Source organism: Typopeltis vanoorti, chromosome 6 (genome assembly GCF_054136105.1).
Source record: "Typopeltis vanoorti isolate ZY-2024b chromosome 6, IOZ_Tvanoo_1.0, whole genome shotgun sequence".
Classification (NCBI taxonomy): domain Eukaryota; kingdom Metazoa; phylum Arthropoda; class Arachnida; order Uropygi; family Thelyphonidae; genus Typopeltis; species Typopeltis vanoorti.
This window is the reverse complement of record NC_143554.1, coordinates 85,920,216-85,941,758: the sequence shown is the minus strand read 5'-3', so window position 1 is coordinate 85,941,758 and position 21,543 is coordinate 85,920,216. Positions and strand designations below refer to the sequence as shown.

At 37.0% G+C, this 21,543-nt stretch overlaps 1 protein-coding gene across 3 annotated transcripts in view; it reads left to right on the top strand.

Moving 5' to 3' along the window:
- Window positions 1–4,869: 4,869 nt before the first annotated feature.
- Window positions 4,870–21,543, top strand: part of LOC150105660 (uncharacterized) — an 82,520-nt gene continuing 65,846 nt past the window's right edge. For 2 of the 3 annotated variants that reach the window (XM_090394979.1, XM_090394981.1), the window contains exon 1: window positions 4,870–4,950. In XM_090394979.1, coding sequence (XP_090251105.1) covers window positions 4,939–4,950 — 12 coding nt within the window. In that variant the 5' untranslated portion in view covers window positions 4,870–4,938. The other variant, XM_090394980.1, reaches the window with a different exon arrangement.

The following is a 21,543-nucleotide window of genomic DNA, read 5'->3' as shown; positions in this document are numbered from 1 at the left end:
AAAACCAATCCCAAGTGCAGTACCGTAAAACAGGATGTGGCATAGAAGTAGCCTGCCTCACGGCGCGACTTAATAAGGGCGTTCGTTCAGCCATATCGCCGTAGGCGCAGTCGCTACGCTAACAATTCCTGTTAGCGTAGGAACGGCGAACAGCAATGACCCAAGAAAGATTGGTTGGTCTAACAACTACTGTATATCGATAATGGCGAACTTCTAAATTTAAATTTAGAAGAGCTTATAAACAGTTTTATTATGCGATATCCCATAGAGCAAATATATAATTAATATTATCGTGCGATCGTTTAGCATTAATGTTTCTCTTGTAATAAAAACAAAATAGCAATTAGAGGTTTTCTTATATTTTTATCTTATAAACCATCAGGGACGATATTTAATTGTTAGCTTCAGGGCACGATCTACTCTGGCGATGGTCCGGCCCAAGGGAAAGTTAATTGAAGACTATGAGGGTTTTGCATCTTCTTTGGAAAAGGCCACGGCTATGGCTGAGGTAGCAAACTGATTGGCTGTAGAAATTTCCTCTAGAGATATAATTGATTTGCTGAACTAGCTGAAAATCGACATACAAATGAGAAATTTGTCGAAATGGAAAGCAAGAAACTACTGAGAAAGATGAGACTAGAAAGCTTAATCCAACCCTGACTAAAGACTTACAGAGGCTTTTTAAAAACGCTCTTGTCAGAAAAATTTGGAAATTAAATAATCCAGTTTTCAATAAAGCAGAGCTAAAAGATCTTAACCAAGATCTGTTTGTCTTTAATGCTATACCGAATTTTGTCAATAAAGGGAGGAGTGATACCAATGTTTAGTTAAGAAAAAAACTTACGTGTAGATTTTTAATTTACGGATCTCGAAAGTGTATATCCTATAACAGTAGTTTCGCTTTTTTGATTATAAATAAATAGATTTCTTTCTTTCTGGTTGTGGTATTATAAAGATCAAATTGTATTTTCAAGAACATAACTTCAATTTATGACAATGAGCCTACGAGAATTTACGGAGTGATTTACGAGTGGTCGCTTACAGAAATCAATTAAGTCATAAAAGCAGATTTAGTGCATTTCTTCTAGGCACTGACATAGTAAATAAATATAGATGCATGATCACTGTCTGTAATATTATGATATCATCTCTGGCTCAATAATCATAGACAGTCAGAATAGAAGTTTTCTAGTCTCTCTCATTTTCTCTCTCTCTCTCTCTCTCTCCTCGCGATTGCGAAGCTCGACGAACTTTGAGACAGTTAAGTAGAACTTTTCACCTAGAAACTATTATTATTATTATTATTATTATTATTATTATTATTATTATTATTAACAAAGACATGTGGAAAGTATAGGACTATCGAGGATGCCATACAGCATCCACATCAGCTATCATATCTCATCTTGCTATGGATGTATTCACCATTAATGCCAGTTATTCTACTCAGTCCTTCATTTATTTCCTCCCTCCCTTGCTCACGCACTCACTGCTCTCTCAGAGGAAAATGCATCTCACCACTTTCTTAATTACACAAAAATCTCAGCTTCCATGGAACATACCATGTCCACTCACCAACTTCCATATAATGAAAAAATTCAAAAACAGATAAACCCTTTCAGAAATAATATCTCTAACATATCAACAGGTCTGTACAGTTCTCTGAAAATAACGTTTTCATCCATATCTATAGGCTGCGTGAAGAAAAACGTTGAAAAGCTCGATTCTCTTTAGCAACTAGCGGAATATTTCATACCCTTTTCTTCTGCTTGTTCCTTGGTTAGTCGATCTTTGATATTCCTACAAGCCGGTTCCCCCCCCCCCAGAGACTCAAGTTTCTTGTCTAGTAAACTCAAAAAAATTGACCACAAAATCTACACTATTTCAGACAATAATATACTATGTTAGGATTATCGCCTGTAAGATGGCGAGACTTGGCTGCCGTATTTTACCTCACCGGATGATATGTAAAATTAATGATCGTCTTGGACCAGCTATCTCCCTCTGTCTTATGGTCGAGTTTCATTTACCCCCTCAGGCTACAAAAGTTACATATGGCTAAAACGATCTTACCTACTCCCTATGAAAAAGAAAGGCGTTAGCGCAATTTATTATGTCATAAATATCATCACTTCTTCTCTTACTGACATCTGCAGATCACTGTCTCCAGTTTTCCGATAAATTGGAAAAATCAGGGATTATGTCATCAATGCTTGGGAATCATTGAAAAAGTGATAAAATGAGACATCTGAATGTATTTCTAGTGTTCGAATAATAAATAGTTGGGAGTAAAGTGGATGTGCAACCTTATTAGGAGGGGATCGACAAGAAGAAGAAGATGATGTGGAAAGAATATCAAGAGAATAATATATATAAAAATATATGAAATATATAAAGCTCTGGTAAGAAATAATGAATATTGTGCGGAAAGCTAAATCGCAGTTCTAAAAGAAATCGGCTCTGTTGGCTAAAGACAATCCAAAAGAATTTTATCGTTATCCACAAGCGAAAGAATAAATATAGAAGAATAACTTTATTGAATGCACATGGTACCCTAGTGTCAGAAGTTAATGAGATTGTTCAATGAATGAGTGTTCACTTTGCTATGATATATTAACCAGGTGTATTAACATGGTGTACGGTGCTACTGCTATATAGGATGAAGAGTTAGTGGTGCATAAAAATGAGCTTGCATAACTTGGATAAGAATTTGTCAATCGGGATAGATGGAATATCAGCACCATTGCTAAAGTAATGTTCAACCGAATTGGCTAGGCCTTTCAGTTGTTTGTATAACTTGGATCTGCTCAGGAATGATACCACAAAAATGGAAGGAATGTATGAAAGTTCAATTGTACAAAGGTGATACAAAAACCTTATGTTTCGAACTACCACTTTATCAGTGTCTCTGATGTGGTGGTGAAGATTTTAGGAAAGTTGGTAAGAACTTGCATACAGAAATGGGTAGAAAAACAAAATATATACCTGCAGGGAGCGACATGAGTTTACTAAAGGAAGATCATGTTTTAGCAATTCGCTCAAAATGTTTCGGTTGCATAAAGGATATGGATATACTATGATAATGTTGGGTTTTGCAAAAGTAATTTGATAAGATACCGTACGAAACAATGTTGCATAAACTGGAGAATGTAGGACTGGAATATAAATTCCAGTCCTACATTCAAACATAATGACATAACAAACACTAGTATTCAGTGGGTGTGAATCTGCCAGATTTAAGGTGACCAGTGGTGTACCTCAGGTTCAGTCCTTGGATCGTTGTTGTTCAATTTACCAATTAGGCATTAGGAAGGGTCTAACAAGAGATGTGCAATTGTATACCGATGATAATGCGAAGATAGGCATGGCAATCAGGGATACTACTTATATCCAACACTTACAAAATGATGCGAATAGGCTGGCAATATAGGCGAACGAAAATGGCTGTCAGTTTAATGCTAATAAGTGTAAATGTATGCACTTTGGCGTGATGAGATTTCCAGTGGCATATTATATTAACAGAGTTATGCTACAAGAAACTGATGATGCTAATGATCTTGGGTAATGATGGGTGGCACTTTGGAAGTCCAAAGGTCACATAACAAAAGTTGCAAATATAGCTCAGAGGATTGTTATTTATTATTATTATTTGCCACCTCCAGGGAGTCCAAAGACTCATCGAGGGAGACTGTGCCAACAGCATCGAACGATTGAACTCCTTTCTACTACTAACCGCGCTCAAATTTGCTTAACTTTTTGCGTGAGCCATTAGTAGCAGAGGCTCTACCAACCGACCAACCTTTGCTGGCAATTGCGATGTTGAAGCGAACCTTGATATGTAAGGATAAGGAAGTCATTTTGCATCTTTATAGGGCCTTGAACTGCAGATTTGGTATCCCAGGTTCCAAGGGTATAAAGAAGCTGTAGAAAGGTTGCAAAAATGAGTTATAAAGATTATATCCGGATTATGGGATTGAGATTATGATGATATTTTGCATGTGTGTGGATTACATACTCTATTATCAGGAAAAAGAAGGGTGATATGATAGAAGTCTATAAACGCTTGCATTTGCATGGGTATTATAGGATGTCGTCTGATGAAAAATTTTCGTTATATGGAAAGTGGGGAGAGAACATGGAACTGGAGCATTCATGGAAGTTAAATTTCTTCGCAGTGAAGAAAGGAATAAGAGCAAAGATTTCCTCTAACAGCGCAGTGAGTGAGTGAGCGAATAGTTTGCCTTTAGGGGTAGTGAGTCTATCTAGTGTGAATGAATTTAAAAAGAAGGTATGACAGTTGGTTTGGGTGATTTATAGCCTCTCTCGATGAGTTCTTGACTCCCGTGTGGTCTCAGATAATGATAATAATATTAGAAGTAATAGTAAGACGGAAAATAGCCTAAAAAATACGCTTCCATAAGGAGGGAAGTCACACACACACACACACAGAGAGAGAGAGAGAGAGAGAGAGAGAGAGAGATGAAAAAATTACAACCCCACTTCTTTCATTGCAACATGATTTCGCTTAATTCATAATCTCTTACACTGGGGATCGTGGCAGTAGTTCCATCACTGAGTCGATAAGGAGCGACTCCACATGGTACAAGGTGGAGGAGAAACAATATTCAAAGAAAATAAATAAATTCTCCTTGCAACTTTAAACAAAACAGTCATTCTTTTTAAAAAAAAAAAATTCAAATGTTTGAAGAAGATACGTGTTTCTTTTAAGTACAAATTTTTTGCACTTAAGCACTCTCTTCAAAATTTTATATAGGAAAATCCTTCATTTAATCAAAATAATAATATTAAAATAAAAAAGGCGTTAGCTGATTTTCTTTTCTTTTTTTTTTTAATAAAAAAGCAAGGTTGCAGCTTTTCTCTTTCTCAACTTTTTTCATCTCAAAAAGTTAAGAATAGCGATGTGGCGCTTATAATAATATGCTACAGCGGGTAATTTGTTTTGCTGTATTTGTTTGTTAATGTGCTTTTTGCTCCGGTGTCTATTTTTATTTTTTAAATTAATATATCAGTACTGTAGATATGACTATAGGTAATCTTTTCGTGTTTCTAACCTTATTTTCTTATATTAATTTATTAAATATATAGTCGATGATATTACTGGAGTTTTTATCATCTTAGTGTGCAAAATATTCCTTTCGGAAAAACTACATTATTATGTTACTTAAATATAAAGAGCCAATAGGCTTCATTTCGGCGATATAAACGTTATTTAAATTAAGGGGATATTAAATCCCACAGTGGGATTTAATATCCCTTTAATTTAGATACATTATTATGGTATACATAAACTTCCCCAGTTACCAGCTGTTATCTTTTACATTTATGATATTTTTGTACTCGTATTTTTATTTCATCATCGTAATAAAGTAGGATGAAAAGCCATTAAGAATTTAAAACATGGAAAGTATAATTAATAAACATTCTTACTAACAATTTTATCACAAAATTTTGAATGATTATTGCTTTTTTTTCATTGGACATATATAGATTGAAACATTAGCATTGAAAGCAGTGTTCAGACCATAAAAATAACGAAAAACCATTAGGCGACATGTCTGTTGAATTTTGTGGCAAATTAGTAGCGGTATTGGGTACAACAGTGAAGAAATCAGATTACCTGATCAAAATGATAATAATTAGTACTTTTGCAATAATAATGATCAAGGCTCCACAAATTGTACGAAATCCTACACATACCACGCAAAAACTGTACTCGCCCAAGGACCCCCCCCACACACACACAGACGTTTTTTTTTGTTTTAGTTATGTTAAATAATTTAATAGAAGTTGCATAAACTGATTGAATGTGCCACATGTGTTTTTTAATAAAAAAATTTTTAGAAAGTTTTTTTATGAGCTGTAGCTATTGGCCAGCTGGCAAAATCTATTCTCCAAGGACAAGTTGTCCAGCCCTGATAATGACTGAACATGTAATATCAAAGGATGCTTTTATTAAGGCCTATTGGCTGATGATAATTGTTGAAGTATCTCTTCCCAGAAAATCTTCTCCATTCCACAAAACTAATCAGTTGGAGAAAATATGCAGTAGTACACTGGCCTCATAGCTCTAATTGCTTTGGTGCCATAATTCCGAACAACTCATCTATTTGTCCCACCTCTGCTATGTTCAGTGATGTAATGTGCTTTGACTGTATTGTTATGCTACTCCCTGCATGATGGTGTTTTGTGCAGATCTGTCAACAAGAAATGTTAAAATATTTTGAAGTCCCTCCTCAAATGCCTGTCATCTTCCCTTCCACCTTAAAAAAATAAATAAAATAATAATAAACTGGATGTGCTGCTTCTGTCAATGATGTCATTTTTTTCAGTTTATTTAGGATATAAGTGGTGCACGAGATGTACAGATGTGCAAGAGTTTGTTTATATAAGGATATGTTTAATATCTGCAATATGGAATAAGGAGTTGAGTGGAATGGAGAGCAATACTGCTTGAGTGATACTAAATAACTATGGTAGAAGCAGTGTCTGAATATATTCCAAGGGTCAGAAGGCTAAATAAGGTAATGGATGAATGAAGAGAATAATCATGTAAAACAGAGAAACAAGACATTGGGGAGGCAACATAAGGGAGGAGGGTAACAATCAATTCTATGAGGAATACAAAGAACAGAAAAATAAGGATCACTCAGTTGGTAAAAGTGGCAAAAGTTCAGTATGAGCAGCAATTAGCTAATAAAGCAAAAAAAAAAAAAAAAATCCTAGAAAGTTCTTTTGATATGTAACCAGCAAAAAAAAAAAAAAAGATTATAGGAGGATAGCATTATTTGGAGAAAATGGTATAAACACAACTGCTGTGAGGATATAGTTAAGGTATTTAATGAGTTCTAAAAGTCTTTTATCCTTGTTAATGTGATGTGGAGAGTTTGAGAGCAGTGGATGATGAGGAGGAGAGACTGACTGTGAGTGAGAAAGAGGTATATGAGGAATTCAGCAAACTTGATGTTAATAAGGCTGTGGGACTTGATGTTATATCACCATGTATTTTGAAAAAATGTGCCAAGGAGTTGACATCTGCCTTGACATACTTGTTTAATATTAGTCTTACATTGGTTACGTTCAAAAAGAGTGGAAGAAAAGCATGATTGTACTGTTTCATAAAGGAGGTGACAGAACTCAAGCATCAAATTATAGGCCAATCTGTAAGTCAGGTCTTATGATTAAAGTATTAGAGAGGGTGGTGAGCATCAGAATCCAGAATTGGGTTGACAGCAATGGTATTATCTTTGATGGACAGCACTAATTTGCTAAAGGGAGGTCATGTTTTAGTAATCTTACTTATTACAATAAGGTGACAGCAGCATTGGCTGTGAGAAATGAATACACAGTAGTATACTTAGACTTGGCACAGGCTTTTGATAGATTACCACATGATAAATTGGTAGTCAAACTAGAGCAGATGGGTTGGATATTAGACTAGTGCACATTGGATTGGAGATTAGCTGTCTGATAGGTATCAAGTTGTGAATGGGGAGCAATATCACAGAAGAGTAAAATCACTAGTGGTGTGCCTCAGGGGTCTGCTTTAGGGCCATTGCTGTTTAACGTGTATATTAATGATATTGGGGAAGATTTGAATGGGGGATATTCAGATTTTGCAGATAATGCAAAGTTAGGATAAACTATGAGGAGTAGAGCAGATGTGGTCTTATAGGAAGACTGGATTAGACTGAGTGAATGGGCATGGGAGTGGGAATGCCAGTTCATTGTTGCTAAGTGTAAAGTTTGAAATTTGGAAAACAAAGATGAAATATAGAATTTACTCTTGGTTAAGATATATTGTTAGAGGTGGAGTAAATAAGAGATCTTGGGATGATGGTGGATAAGGATCAAAAATTTAGAGGACACATGTCAAAATTGTGAGAACAACACAGTGAATTCTGGCAGCGATGTGGAGGACACTGACTTGTAAAAGTAAGGAGATTCATGTTATATAATGCCACATATGATCTACTGTGCACAGAATTGGTCACCTGTTTTTCAAAAGGATGAGATGTTGGATAGGGGTCCAGAGGTGATTGAATAAAATAGTTTCTGATCTCTGGAATGTAGAATATGAAGGAAGGTTGAGAAGATGCAATTTGCGGTCTAGTGGATAGGAGGAAGAGGGGTGATAATAATAGAGAAGTACAAGTTGGTGAGGAATTGTTATATGATTAATGTTGAAGAGGATTTTCATAAAATGGTGGGAAATTGGGGGAGAGAAGAGGTCATTCCTGGGAGGTGTGAGCAGGGGAGTGAGAAGTAGGTTTTTTTCATGGAGAATTGTGAATGATTGGAATGCATTGTCTGATAATGTGGTGTCTGCAGAGAATTTGAATGTGTTTAAGGCATGGTATGACCTCCTGAATGAGTCTAAGACTCCATGGTGGTCTTAGGATAATAATATTATTCCATTTGTCTCACTAAGATCTGCACAGAATCAAATGGAGAAAAACTACTATGCTTTACTGCAGCAAATACAAACATGACACTTTTTTGACACAGTGTTGAATTTTTTTGAGTCATCAGCAGATATAAGAAACCAACCAATTTGTAATAAGTATGGTTGCTTGAAACTTCCCAAGATTTGAAAAACAATAATTCTTAGACCTACTGCCTAACAGCCAAGGCTGCTTACCAACTCTCACAGAGGGGTATCCCTCTTAGGGCTTTAAGTTTACAGTCGCTTCTATGTCACTTATATATGTTATTATAGTTCTCATATTATATCCCAGATTTTCTTTAAAAAAAAACTCATTTTCATATCCACTTTATCAACATCCATGGCATAAATCATATATATCATCACTTGCCAATATCCTATTCCTGACATAAATCCAAATTGCACCAGCAACAATCACAGTACATCATTGTCCAAATTACACACTTCATGATTCCTTTTAACATGGGTGACATCTGTGCCTTTGTGAGATTTGCATGCCAGAGAATGTCTAATTTAGAATCCTCTAAATCTTGTGTTCTCCTCTGGCTCAAGTTTTCCTTGCCCAATTCGGTAACATTCATCTGTTGTATTTACTGCTCCAAATTCCATAGGCCACTCTGACCTCACCTACCTATCCATGAAAATTCACTTTCTGTAGTCCAGCTATCCACGTAGTAAAGTCATTCGTATGTGATCTTAATGTGCACAACTCTAACTGGCTTCCCTTTTTCACACCACTGCCCTAGCTGGCCAAGATGCAGGAGTTTTTGCTATAAGCAATGATTTAATGTAATTTGTATATCTCCTATTTGAATTCCTGATGATCACTTTCCCAAATACATTTGATATATATATTTTTTAACTACTTTTTCCAGATAAACTGAGATCATCTCTTCTCTTTGCAACTCAGATTGCTATCTTATTGAAGTTTCCTCTCCCATAGAATGCCTTCCCTCCAATCACTTCTAACCTCATGTCCTCCAGCACCATAAAGGTACTAAGTGGGATGACCTGTGGCACTTTTACTCTTCCTTTTGAAGCGGTACTAAAGCAGTTGAAGGGGAAAAAAAACATTCAGCTCACTTCAAGGAGGTTGCTTATAACAAGAACTGCAACTTTGTACTCAGCCTGTGTTGAAGCATGTAATAAATGCAAAACAGCCATCAACAAATGCAAATCGGACTTCATAAAGGCCAGTAGCAGAAAACTTGCCCTCTGTCCAAATGGAGGCCATGCTTTCCTGTCCCTTGCAAAGGACATTGGACACAGCTTCTGTTCACCTGTGCTTCTACTTCTCTCGTTTCCTTTCTCATAGAGATGGCACCAATGTTACAGCATCACTCTTTTCCTCCAAAAACTACATGGATGACTAAGGCAAATTGCATACCACACCACAAAGAGTGTGTATGCCTCACTGTGGTTTTTTAGCAAAAGGACATTGGAAGAATAGTAAACAACATAGATATTAAACTGTCTTCTGAGCCCAATGGTATCTCTCTGATTATATTGAGTGTTATGCTTTACAGCTGACACTTATACCACACATCAAACTACCAGCTGAGCACTACTGCCTCAGTCCTTTTTAAAATAATGGAGAAAACCATCAACACTAAACTTCTTCACTACCTAAATTCCTACCAGTTAATCGTTGATTGCAGTATGAATTCTGCCAATCTAGATCCATGACTGACCTCAGTCTACACACCCGCCATAAGATATGGGTCATGTCATGGAAGGGTTTGGAGAAATCTGTTGTTGCTCTTAACATTTTTAGAGCTTTTGATCATGTCTGGCATCAAGGCCTCCTAAGTAAATTGCCTTTCTTCAACTTACATATCACCCTCTGTAATTGGTTAGCCAGCTTCCTCTCTGGTCATTCACTATGTAACATGGTGGATGGCTTTATTTCTTTGTGCTTCACCACCATTGCAAGAGTGCCTCAGGGCTCTGGTCTCTCTCCACTCTTTCTCCTATACACAAGCAACCTCCTCCTAGTCATCACTCATTTTTATCTACAGCTTTGCTGATGATAGCACATTCCATTCATTTCCATTCCTACCAATTTAAAAACCATTGAGTGCTCCAGCATCTCAAGTTTTCAAGATCATCTACAACAACCACTCCATTAAACAGTGATCTCCATGCCATTCTTTGGTAGCACAAGGATAACCTGATCACCTTCAATGCCACTAAAATGCTGTCTTGCCTTTTGGAAAAGGAATCTCAGCTCAGCTTTCCTTCAGATTAACAGACAGGATCAGACTTATCTCCCTCCTCACTCCTTTGACTGACATTTGCCTTTGGCCTCTGCAAACATAAACACGTCACATTAATAGCTTTCTCATCCTCTAAAAAAATTAGATTTTCTTTTCTGCTCAAGATACTGTTTTTCATCCACCCACTCAGCTGTAGATTTTACAAATCAAAAAATTTCCTCATCCTTAGAATATTGTCTGCATGTTTAGGGTGATACATATAAAACCTCCCTAAATATTCTTGCTGTCCAGAAGAAGCAATTTGGCTCATAGGTGATCCCTTCCTTCACGGACTCGCATTATCTTTTATCTTACAGATGCACTGCTTCAGCTCTGTATCTTCCATGGTGACTGTTCTACTGAACTGGTAGGTGTTCATTCCTCCACTTCGTTAATCTCTCTCTCACACACGATGTGCTATAGATTCTTCTGCATCTCATATATAGGATCAATAATGAAAAGTGTGACAGAGATGATTTATCTAGCAACCCATAAATGTCTTTAATTCTTTCATTGCTTTTATTCCATTAAACCTTAAAATTAGCAACTGAGCTATCTGTTGCAGATAGCTCAGTTGCTAAACCCCTTGCCAAAAGCCATTGAGCACAGATTTTGCTCATGTATGTTTCTTCTAACTTTCATATCCAGGTGAGAGAAGTGGAAACTAACATAACCTGAAGATAAGGTTGACCTACTGGCATCATTCTTCTCTTTCAACTCTTGCATCAATGACCATGGCAGAGTACTTATGATTTGACAAAAACTGCTTACTGAATGCTCCCCTTGTATTTCATCAGAAAGAAATCAGAAGAAACCTGGACTTTTTGCATCAAGTCAGCTAGTGTTGATGATATCCCTCTTGTCATGATAAAATCTTGCACCCCAGAATTTATACTTATCCATTATTATTATTATTAACATCTCACCTTCATGGAGTCAGATGCATCATGGGAGGTACTCATCCAACCATGCCTTAAAATGATTCAACATGTCTACATTCACAATACACTCAGGCAATGCATTCTGACCAATCACTCTCCATGCAAAGAATGTACTCTTCACTCCTTTGATCACATCCTCTTTATACAGTTTCCAGCAATGGCCTCTTGTTCTACCCCCCCCTCCCATTTTATGAAAAGCTCTTCCATGTCAACCTGATAAGAACCCCTGATTAGTTTATGTCTCAATCATATTCCCCCCCCTCCTATTCACAAGGCTTTTGCAGTTTACATGCTCTTCATACTCTGTCCTCATACTCCACAATCCAAAGACCACTGACAACCTTTGTGAATCTTTTCTGGACCTCTTCCTACCTATCCTCATCACTATGAAAACCTGACAAGATCTGTGCACAATAATCCATATGAGGCCTGATCAAGGCCTTACACAGTGGCATCATAACTTCTTTCTTTCTGCATGTCAGGGTCTTCCGCATCATTGCTATTATCCGATGTGATGTCTTCACAACTTGTGCAATGTGGGCCCCTGAATTTCAGGTCCTTATCCACCACCACCACTCTCAGATCTCTCATTTCCTCTACCTCCTTTAAAGTTTTTCCACCAATTGTTTACTTTTCATTCCATCATTGCTTACTAAATTACAAAACCTTACACTTTGCAATATTGAACTGATAGTTCCACTTACCTGCCCATTCATGCAATCTATTCAAGTCAGATACATCATGGGAGGTGCACACTATTGCATACAATGCTCATCCAACCATGCCTTAAAATGATTCAATATCCTGCAAGGCCATAATATTTACTTGACTCTGCATTGCTCTCCCCAATTTTGCATCATCTGCAAACAGCTGTATATCACTAGTTAAACCCATCCCAATATCATTAATATACAAATTGAACAACAATCGTCCCAAAATGACTCCTGCGTTGCACCACTAGTGACCTTCATCTTACGGGATATCTCACCCTCATATACAACTATCTGATATCTATCTGAGAGTCGATCACTGATTCAGCTCAGAAGTCTGTTATCCAATCCCATCTGTTTCAATTTATTTAATAGTTTGTCGTGTGGGAGCCTATCAAAAGCTTTTGCAAAATCCAAGTACAGTACTGTATATGCATCTCCTCTGTCCGAGGTATTTGTCACCTTGTTATAGTACTTAAGTAAGTTAGTAAAACATGATCTCTCCCCTTAACAAACCCATGCTCATAACCACAAACAATACTGCTGTTTTCAATCCAATTCTGTATCCTACTTTTCACCAATCTCTCTCTCTCTAGTACCTTCACCACAACTTTAGATATATGAATTGGCTTATAAATTGAAGCGGCAGCCTCAATTTATAAGCCAATTCACCACCTTTATGCAGTAGAACAATTTTATCTTCTTTCCACTCCCTTGGAATTCTGTGCTTTTTGTAAGACATTAAAACAAGTATGCCGATGCTATTGCCAATTCCCTGGAACATTTCTTTAACCCCCCCCCCCCAACTGGCCATGACGTCTATAGACGTCCAGATAAATCTGGATACGAAGCTCTAAAATTAATTAAGGTTATTTATTAATAAAATAAATTAAGGTTATTTATTTCCTCGAATACCTCCTGCTCACTCACAATTAAGCCATCCTCTCCTATGTCCTCTACACTCATGATTCCAGCCTGATCAGGATGAAACATCTAAATTTCACTGAATGTCTCAACAATGTCTTCTGCAGCAGTTACCATTTTCATCCATTAACATAATCTTATCATGATCATTCTTCCTTCTACTTACCGCATATCTAAAAAAACTCTCTTGGGTTTTGTTTTGCAAGATTTGCCAATTTCTGCTAATACTGCACTTTTGTTTTCCTTACTGATATCTCCTGGCTTGTTCTTTATACTCTTCATGAAATTGATTATTACCATATTTATCTTGTACTGCTTCCAAAGTATACCTTCTTCTGGATTTCATGCTTAAGCCCCTCATTCATCCATTTTACGCCTATTTTATTCAACCTTTTGGCCTTCAGAATGCATTCATAGATTGATGCTGTTATGTATTTCTTTATCAGTTCCCAAGCAGCATTTATTTCCTTACTTTACTCCTCATTCCATGCTATAGCTCCAAGCTGTCTTCTAAGCTTGTCATAATCACTAGCCTTATAATTCCACATATATCCTTTCATCACAGAAGTCTGCATATGGCAAGTCATAACTCAAGTGATCACTTCATGATCACTCTTGCCAAATGGAGGAAAGTGTGAAACCTGACTCACAACTACATCCTCTGATGATATGATCAGATCTAAAACTCTTGATCCTCATGTGCCCTCTTTAACATGCTACCTGAGATATCTCTCAAGAACTCAAGAAATTCATTTTTCTTATTCCCAAGTGCTATTTCTTCATTCCAATCTATACTGCCATAATTAAAATTGCTCATAATAATTACCCTTCCTTTGTTCACTAATCTAAGCTGTTTATACATTTCTTCATCACCCACCCTTCACATTCCCTGGCCTATAGCAACATCCAACTAAATGTCTTCCTGTCAACTTCCATGTTACACCACACTGCTTCATAACCAGTGCTACTATTTCCCTCTTTCATATCTACCTTATGTGGACTTAATTCTCCTGCTATCATCAGCAGTGCTCCCCCACCCATCTTGCCCTTGCTATCTTCACAAAAAATACTGTATCCTTCCATTTCTATTCCCATTATGATATCATTTTCATTCAATCATGTTTCTCTTATTCCAATGATTTATTTTGGGGCGAATAAACTCAATCACTGAAACTTGGAAAATCTGGAATTTATTGCTTTTTTTAAATCTTTCCTACCAAACTGGCATTTACCCAACTGCATTTGGAAACAAACCTATATTCAACCTATTCTTTAAAAAAAAAGAAAAAAGAAAAAATAAGTGATAAGTCAGCTTGACAAACTATCATTCAATTGCTTTTACTTAATTTTCTCTAAAATTATGGAGAAGTTCATCACCAGTCACTTCCTTCACCGCCTGAATCATCAATTCACAGCCACTCCTAGTCATTGCCATCCACCCTTGGACTCAAGCTATAGAATAGTTTGGAGAAACTTACATGCTCACTCTTGACATCTGCAGGGCATTTGACAAGGTTTTCCAGTGGGACTTGCTCAGTAAACTATTGTTTTGTGATCTGCAGTCTCTTCGTTGCAAATGAATTGCCACCTTCCTTCCTGCTTATTCACCCAGCTATCATAATTGATAGTGTCTTCATTTTCGATTTCTCCATCAATGCTTAAGTACAAGAACTTTGTACTTTTATCCACACATCTTCCTGTAGGCGACGGAAGGAATCTTATGTGGATGATTTTCAATCGAAGGTGAGTTAGCCTATCTCATACGGAGGTAGCAGGGTTTTTTCTCCCGGAAACTCAGGTTTTTCATCCCGCATACAAACAAATCGGCTCTTCCGAACACACGCAATTTACAGACAAAAAAATTGTGGTGGAGGTGGGTGGTAGATGGCATTGATGGAGATGATTGGTAGTAGGGGTTCGGTGTAGTAGTTGAGAGAAGTTGTATAAATAGTAGGTGTCCTCCCGTGGTGAGTCTTCGGACTCCTTGGAGGTGTCATGAATAATAATAATGACTTTCTCTCGTTGATCTCAGATCCTATCCATATCTCTGATAATATTCAGAACTCCAAATAGAATCATATTTCTCTTCTAGGACTTACTGAAACTTCTAGCTGTAGTGTATGTCAGTCCAGGTGGTATAGTGTGTAGATTAACGTAAATAAGGAGTTGTATGGAATGGACTGCCCTCCTGGCATGAAACACATTTCAGCCATGACTTCATATTTTATATCTTGTGCAGCTGCTAACACTGTATAAATCCCAAATCTGCCCAACTTTGAAATACTGCTGACACATTTGAGGTGGTGCCTCGCCATCCTTAAAAATGCTTTGATTGCTCTCCAGAAAAGGGTAATGTGATTGAATATCTCTCTCTCTCTCTCTCTCTTTCTCTCACACAGGTTCTCTCCAATCACTCTGCTTTCTTTTCTCCAATCATTTTGCTTTGTCTCTTCTGTTTTCTAGGTATTTCCATGGGCATATTTCTTCTGAACTGGTTATGGTCACTCCTTCACTTTTTACTAAAACTGTAATAATTTGAGCAGCTGCTGGTCAACATCCATTTACTTTCCCTCTCCAAACTCACCAAACCAACTTGTCTTCCTTCTTTTTCATTCTTCTTACCTTTTAACTTCCATCTTGCCTTTCCCAGAGACTAAACTTCAGCTATTCTTGAAATAGTTCAACAGATTCATTCTTCTTACTCTTGTCAACACATAACATCAATGTGCTATAGGTTGCAAAACCTTGTACTGTTATTTTCAGTACAAAATAACTTTTGCTAATTTTCAATTAGCAAAATAACTTTTCAATAAATCTTTACTTGAATGTGTTTTTATACCCAAAAAGGTGTTGTAACTCGTTATGCTGTGGATGTACAGGTTTACTTAATTGTGATTCAATCTTAAAAGTAAATGAAGAAATTCAAGAGTTTGTCTTCTTGCTGGTTCGAACATTATACTCTTCTTCTTTCTGAAGATTTGCCATAAATACATATGTTGATCTTCAAAGAAGCTTTTTGGTTCTGCTTGAGGGCTCAGTAAACATATTCTGATTCCAATAAATCTTTATATAGAAGGGACCTAAACATAAGTAATCTAACTTCTAACCATATAAGTGCTCATTCCCTCTTCACTTCACATTACAAGGTTTCTGGTAAAATAGTTACATTCACTGATCTTGGATAATGTCATAATTACTTAATGACATACAGTTTGTTAAAAAGAAGTAAGGAATGCTTCCTAGAATTCCTGTTATCACTGTTTTGCCAATATTCCTGTTATCACTATTGCTACATAAGGTGTATGTACTTGACTGTATCTGCACACTGTCAGTGATATGAAAAAAAAAAATACTTGCAGATTTTGAAAGATATGTTACTATTAAAAATGCCATGTTAGTGAATTTCAAAGAGTATAGGGGATTTAGGTTAGTAGTAAGATACTAAAGAGCTGCATAGCCATGGATTTTGTATAAGAGCAGCTAGGTCAGAGATGAAATACAATTCAAGGGTATGCAAAACATGCTTAGTAACCTCAAAATCCTTTGTTTTGAGGTTACTGCAGTACCTCAGGTTAGCTGCCATATTGCATCTGATGATAACACATTAATTAGCTTTGATCATTTAGCACACTATCTTGCTGCAACATTCTCTATTACATCTTGCGTGGAGAGGGAATCCAAATGGTATGTGGGAATAGTTAAGGCCACATAGCAAGGAAACTAGGTACTGTCTGTATGAGTGACATGTCCAAGAGTCCTGTGTTACTCCATATCTCTATTCAACTGTTCCTGAAAGTAAACCATGAAGAGTGTAGCAAATGATCAGTGGGTGTCACTGCAATTAAAAACATTCACATCCATCGGCATTCCTGGCATACATGTTACCAAAAAAAGTATTGTATTTTTCATCAATTACAGACATCTAAACCTGACTTCATATTTTTGATTTCTTTTTGCCACAAAGGCCTGGTATTTGTGCGTTTATGAAATCTGATATTGCTTGACAGAGAATACCAAATCTAGAATTCTCTGTTTTAAACCTCTAGCTCATTCTCTTGGTGCATTCAGTAACATTCATCTGCTGTATTTGCTTCTTTCCAAATTCTGAAAATCACTAACCTCTTCAGCATCTTATTTCTGAAGCTTGATTTCTACAGTCTGATTATGCAAACAGTGAAATTATCTTCCAAGGTTACTTCAATACCCACAACTCCAGCTGACTTCCCTCTTCCATTAATCAACCAACCCAGAAGAAATACAGAAGTATTCGCTGTAATCAGTGAACTGACACAAATCATCCTTCTACCCAGGAATATCAGATAACTCTTCACTCTCTCACAACACCTTTTGATCTCCTCTTTACCAGTTCCTTCAGGATACTATAAGGATCAGCTCTCTCTCTTCTTTTGCAGAACATCTTCAACTCAGAACCTACTCTCACCAGCATACAGGTCTTCATTTCCCACTCCATTCTTTTAAAATTCTTGCCCACCATCCAAACAATGGTTTTAACAACATATGTACCAAGGCAGTTCAGAAACAAGTTTTTAGCTTATTTTAGGTGACATGACAAGAACTCCAACTTCATGCTTAAAGCAGCCATCATTAAATCTCAATGACTTTGAAAGATATCACAAGAATTTTAAATTATCTAGATACCAAAAAACTCTTCTGATACTGATAGTACCAATTGTACTAAAAAATGTTCTGGAACTACCATCTGCCCTATATCATTTCTACACTTTTGTATTCAGCTGGCATCTGTTTCAATACATGGAAGCAAGCCTGTATTCAGTTCATCCCCCCCACCAAAAAGGGGGGGGAATAAGTCTGATGGCAAACTACTGATCCATTGCTTCTCACCTTAGTCCTTTCCAAAATAAGAGGTTACCAGTAGTCAACTCCTCCATCAACTAGAGGCTTACCAGTTAACAACGACTGCATAAATTCTGCCACTCATCTATTACCCAACCATTATCATTTGTTATCCATTAGTGGTTAATATAGCCTACAGCACATATCAAGTACCATGGAAAGGTTTGGAGAAAACTTTGCTATTCATGGCATTTCTAGATCATGCTGGCATTTAAAGCTGCTCATATACCTTCCATCTTCTGTAATTGGGTAGCCAGCTTTCTCTCTCGTTGAACACTGTCAATGCAGGAGTGCTTTAGGGTTTTGTTCGTTGCTTACTCTTTCTCCCTTGTATAAATGATCTTCACTTACTGACCAGTAACCATGTTCATAGTTTTGCTGATAGTAAATCCCAATCTTCCTACCCTTTCAGTAAACTAGTGCACAGCATCCCAAACTTCAAGATTGCAACCAGCACCTTAAACACCAATTTCTTTACTATTTTTCAATGGGGCAAAGATTAACCTGGTAACCTTTAATGTTACCCAAATGTAATTTTGCCTTCTTTCTTGCACAAAATAAAAATAAATAAATAAAAAATTTCAGTTCAGCTTCCCTTACCTTTAGTAATACGTAAATCACCACACAAAATCAGATTTTTTCTAGGACTAACATTGATCTCTCCTTCCATAAACACGTTATATCAATAGCTTCCTCAGCCTTGAAAATGTAGATATTCCTGTCTACCTAAGAAGCTACCTTTCAGCCATCCATCTACTAATGTTATAATACAAATGCTCAATCTACCCAACCTTAGGTTGCTGTTTATATGTTTGGAATGATGAACCAAAAATATTTAAGATGCTGCCCAGCTGATAGTTTATCTTTCTTTCTCAGAGCTGAACCACTGTTTCAGCTCTGTCTTTTGACAGGTACTTCCATGGACACTCTTACAACTGGCATCAATCATTCATTTATTTTCCATTGGATCTATTAACATACAAGTAGCAGCTACCCAGCATCCTTTTATGTTCCAATTTCACATGCACTAAACCCACTTCTCTTCTTTTATTCCATGAACCTGTGTTCTGTAGAACAGCCTTCCTCATGAAGTTTTCCTCAGCAACTACAACCTCTATTTTTTTTAAAGAAAAGTTAATAAATTCTTTCTTTCCAAACTCTCACATCCTATACATGGCACTAGTGTACTATAGTTTCTGCCACCTGTTGTGTGGGTTGTAGGCTTCATTAAAAAAACTAAGTGAAATATTAACTGTAATAATCAGCTGTATATCATGTTGGAATTCCATAATAGCATTTGGGTGAATAAACTCAATCAGTGAAAAAATTTTATTTTCCTTATTTTTGATATTTCTGGCATTTGTAAATAACCACGGCAGTTCACTTTTAGGTCTGTAATCAGTTCTACCCAATCCACCTAGTTGGTTGTGATTTCTCTACACCTGCCCTTGCTCAGTCATCTTTATCACCACTTACCACATATATCTGCTCAGTCTTATCCTAATCTATTCCATTTCTCTGCTGATCATTTCCATACATACATTTGCTACTACAGGGTGTCCCAAAATTCATGCAAGAAGTAATTTTGATAGAAAACACAGGTGTTAATTAAAAATTGTAATTTCTTATTGATTCATAAAGTATACAGTATAGGGTTATGCATGGAATAGCATATCGGGTAAATGGCCTCCATGACTTTGCTGCCATATACGCACTGTTTTGTCGAAATTTTCCATGACCGTTTTGCATAAATGTGGCTGAATTTCATTGATACAGCGTTCAGTTTCCTCCTTCAAGGCATGGGTGGTCGTGGGCTTGTTGGCATAAACCTTAGACTTCAAAAAACGCCAAAGAAAAAAGTCCGACGCAGTTAAGTCACATGATCTGGGCAGCCAATTCTGATCACCAAAACGGGAAATTACACGACCAGGAAATGACTCATGCAGTAATTGAATTGTTTCTTGGGCTGTATGGCATGTGGCACCGTCTTGTTGAAACCACATGTCGTCCACATCCATATCTTGCAATTTAGGCACAAAAAACTGGATTATCATGTCGCGATAGCGAGCACCATTAACTGTTATTGCCTTACCAGCCGCATTTTCGAAGAAGAATGGACCGATGATGCCTCCAGCCCAAAATCTGCACCAAACAGTGACACGTTGTGGATGCATTTGTTTCTCAACAATCACTCGTGGATTTTCTGAACCCCGAATGTGACAATTTTGTCGATTAACGAAGCCATCAAGATGAAAATGAGCCTCATTGCTGAAGATGATTTTGTTCGAAAAATAAGCATCCACTTGTTGTTGTTCCATAATCCATTCAACGAACTCTCTTTGCTCTGTGTGGTCAGTAGGCTTCAGTTCTTGAGTCAATTGGACTTTGTAAGCAAGATGCAAATCTTTCATGAGAATACACTGTAGAGAGCTTCTCGAAATGCCCGATTCAAGACCACGGTGCCGAATTGATGTTCCTGGACTCTCAGCAACACTCTCACGAACTGCTTCGATGTTTTCTGTTGAACGACTTGTTGAAGGACGGCCAGAGTGTATAAGATCACTAATTGATCCAGTTTTCTTGAATTTTTTAATTAATCTTTTCACAGTTGATGAAGCTAAATCACTATTCTGACCATATTTTGTATGAAAATTGCGAACTGTAGCTGCCAAACCTTCATTATTTTTAAAATATTGCTCAACAATGAAAATGCGTTGTTCTTTTGTGTAGCGCTCCATTTTTAATAACCCTGAACTGTCAGCTGTCACGCTGTCTTTTTTTCTTATTAGCAACACTTTACCGCACAAATGGCGCTAAATTTAAATCTTACGTGAATTTTGGGACACCCTATACTTCCAGCAACCAATCTCCCTCTGCCATGTGTCCTTGTCCATCTTGATTCCCCCCCCCATTTCCCGGTTCCTCTTGCATTCCAGTTCTCTCTTCATCTCTCTCTCTCACACACACCACTGTTTCCATTGCCAAACACTTGTCTCTTTACTACCACTCTCTTGATCTTTCACTTTCATCTTTTGCTTGCATCACACATTGCACTTCCATCTGGCAACACTTTCTCCAGTGCACTCTCTCCAAAACCTTTCAAATGCAATCATTCACATCCATATAACTTTATTCTTCCCTCAAATACATGCCATACATCCATGAACTGTACTCCCTTCTCCTCACACAACTCTGCTAGTATACCATTCATGAATCTGGCTCTTCATCTCAACTCATCATTGTCATACTTTAGCATTAACTTAATAAAGTAATGAACAGTTTATGCAGATTTTGTTCTTGTTTAATATTTTATATCCTTTACAAAACATAGCATCTTAAAGCTTTTACATATATCTAGAAAACAAAATTTATAT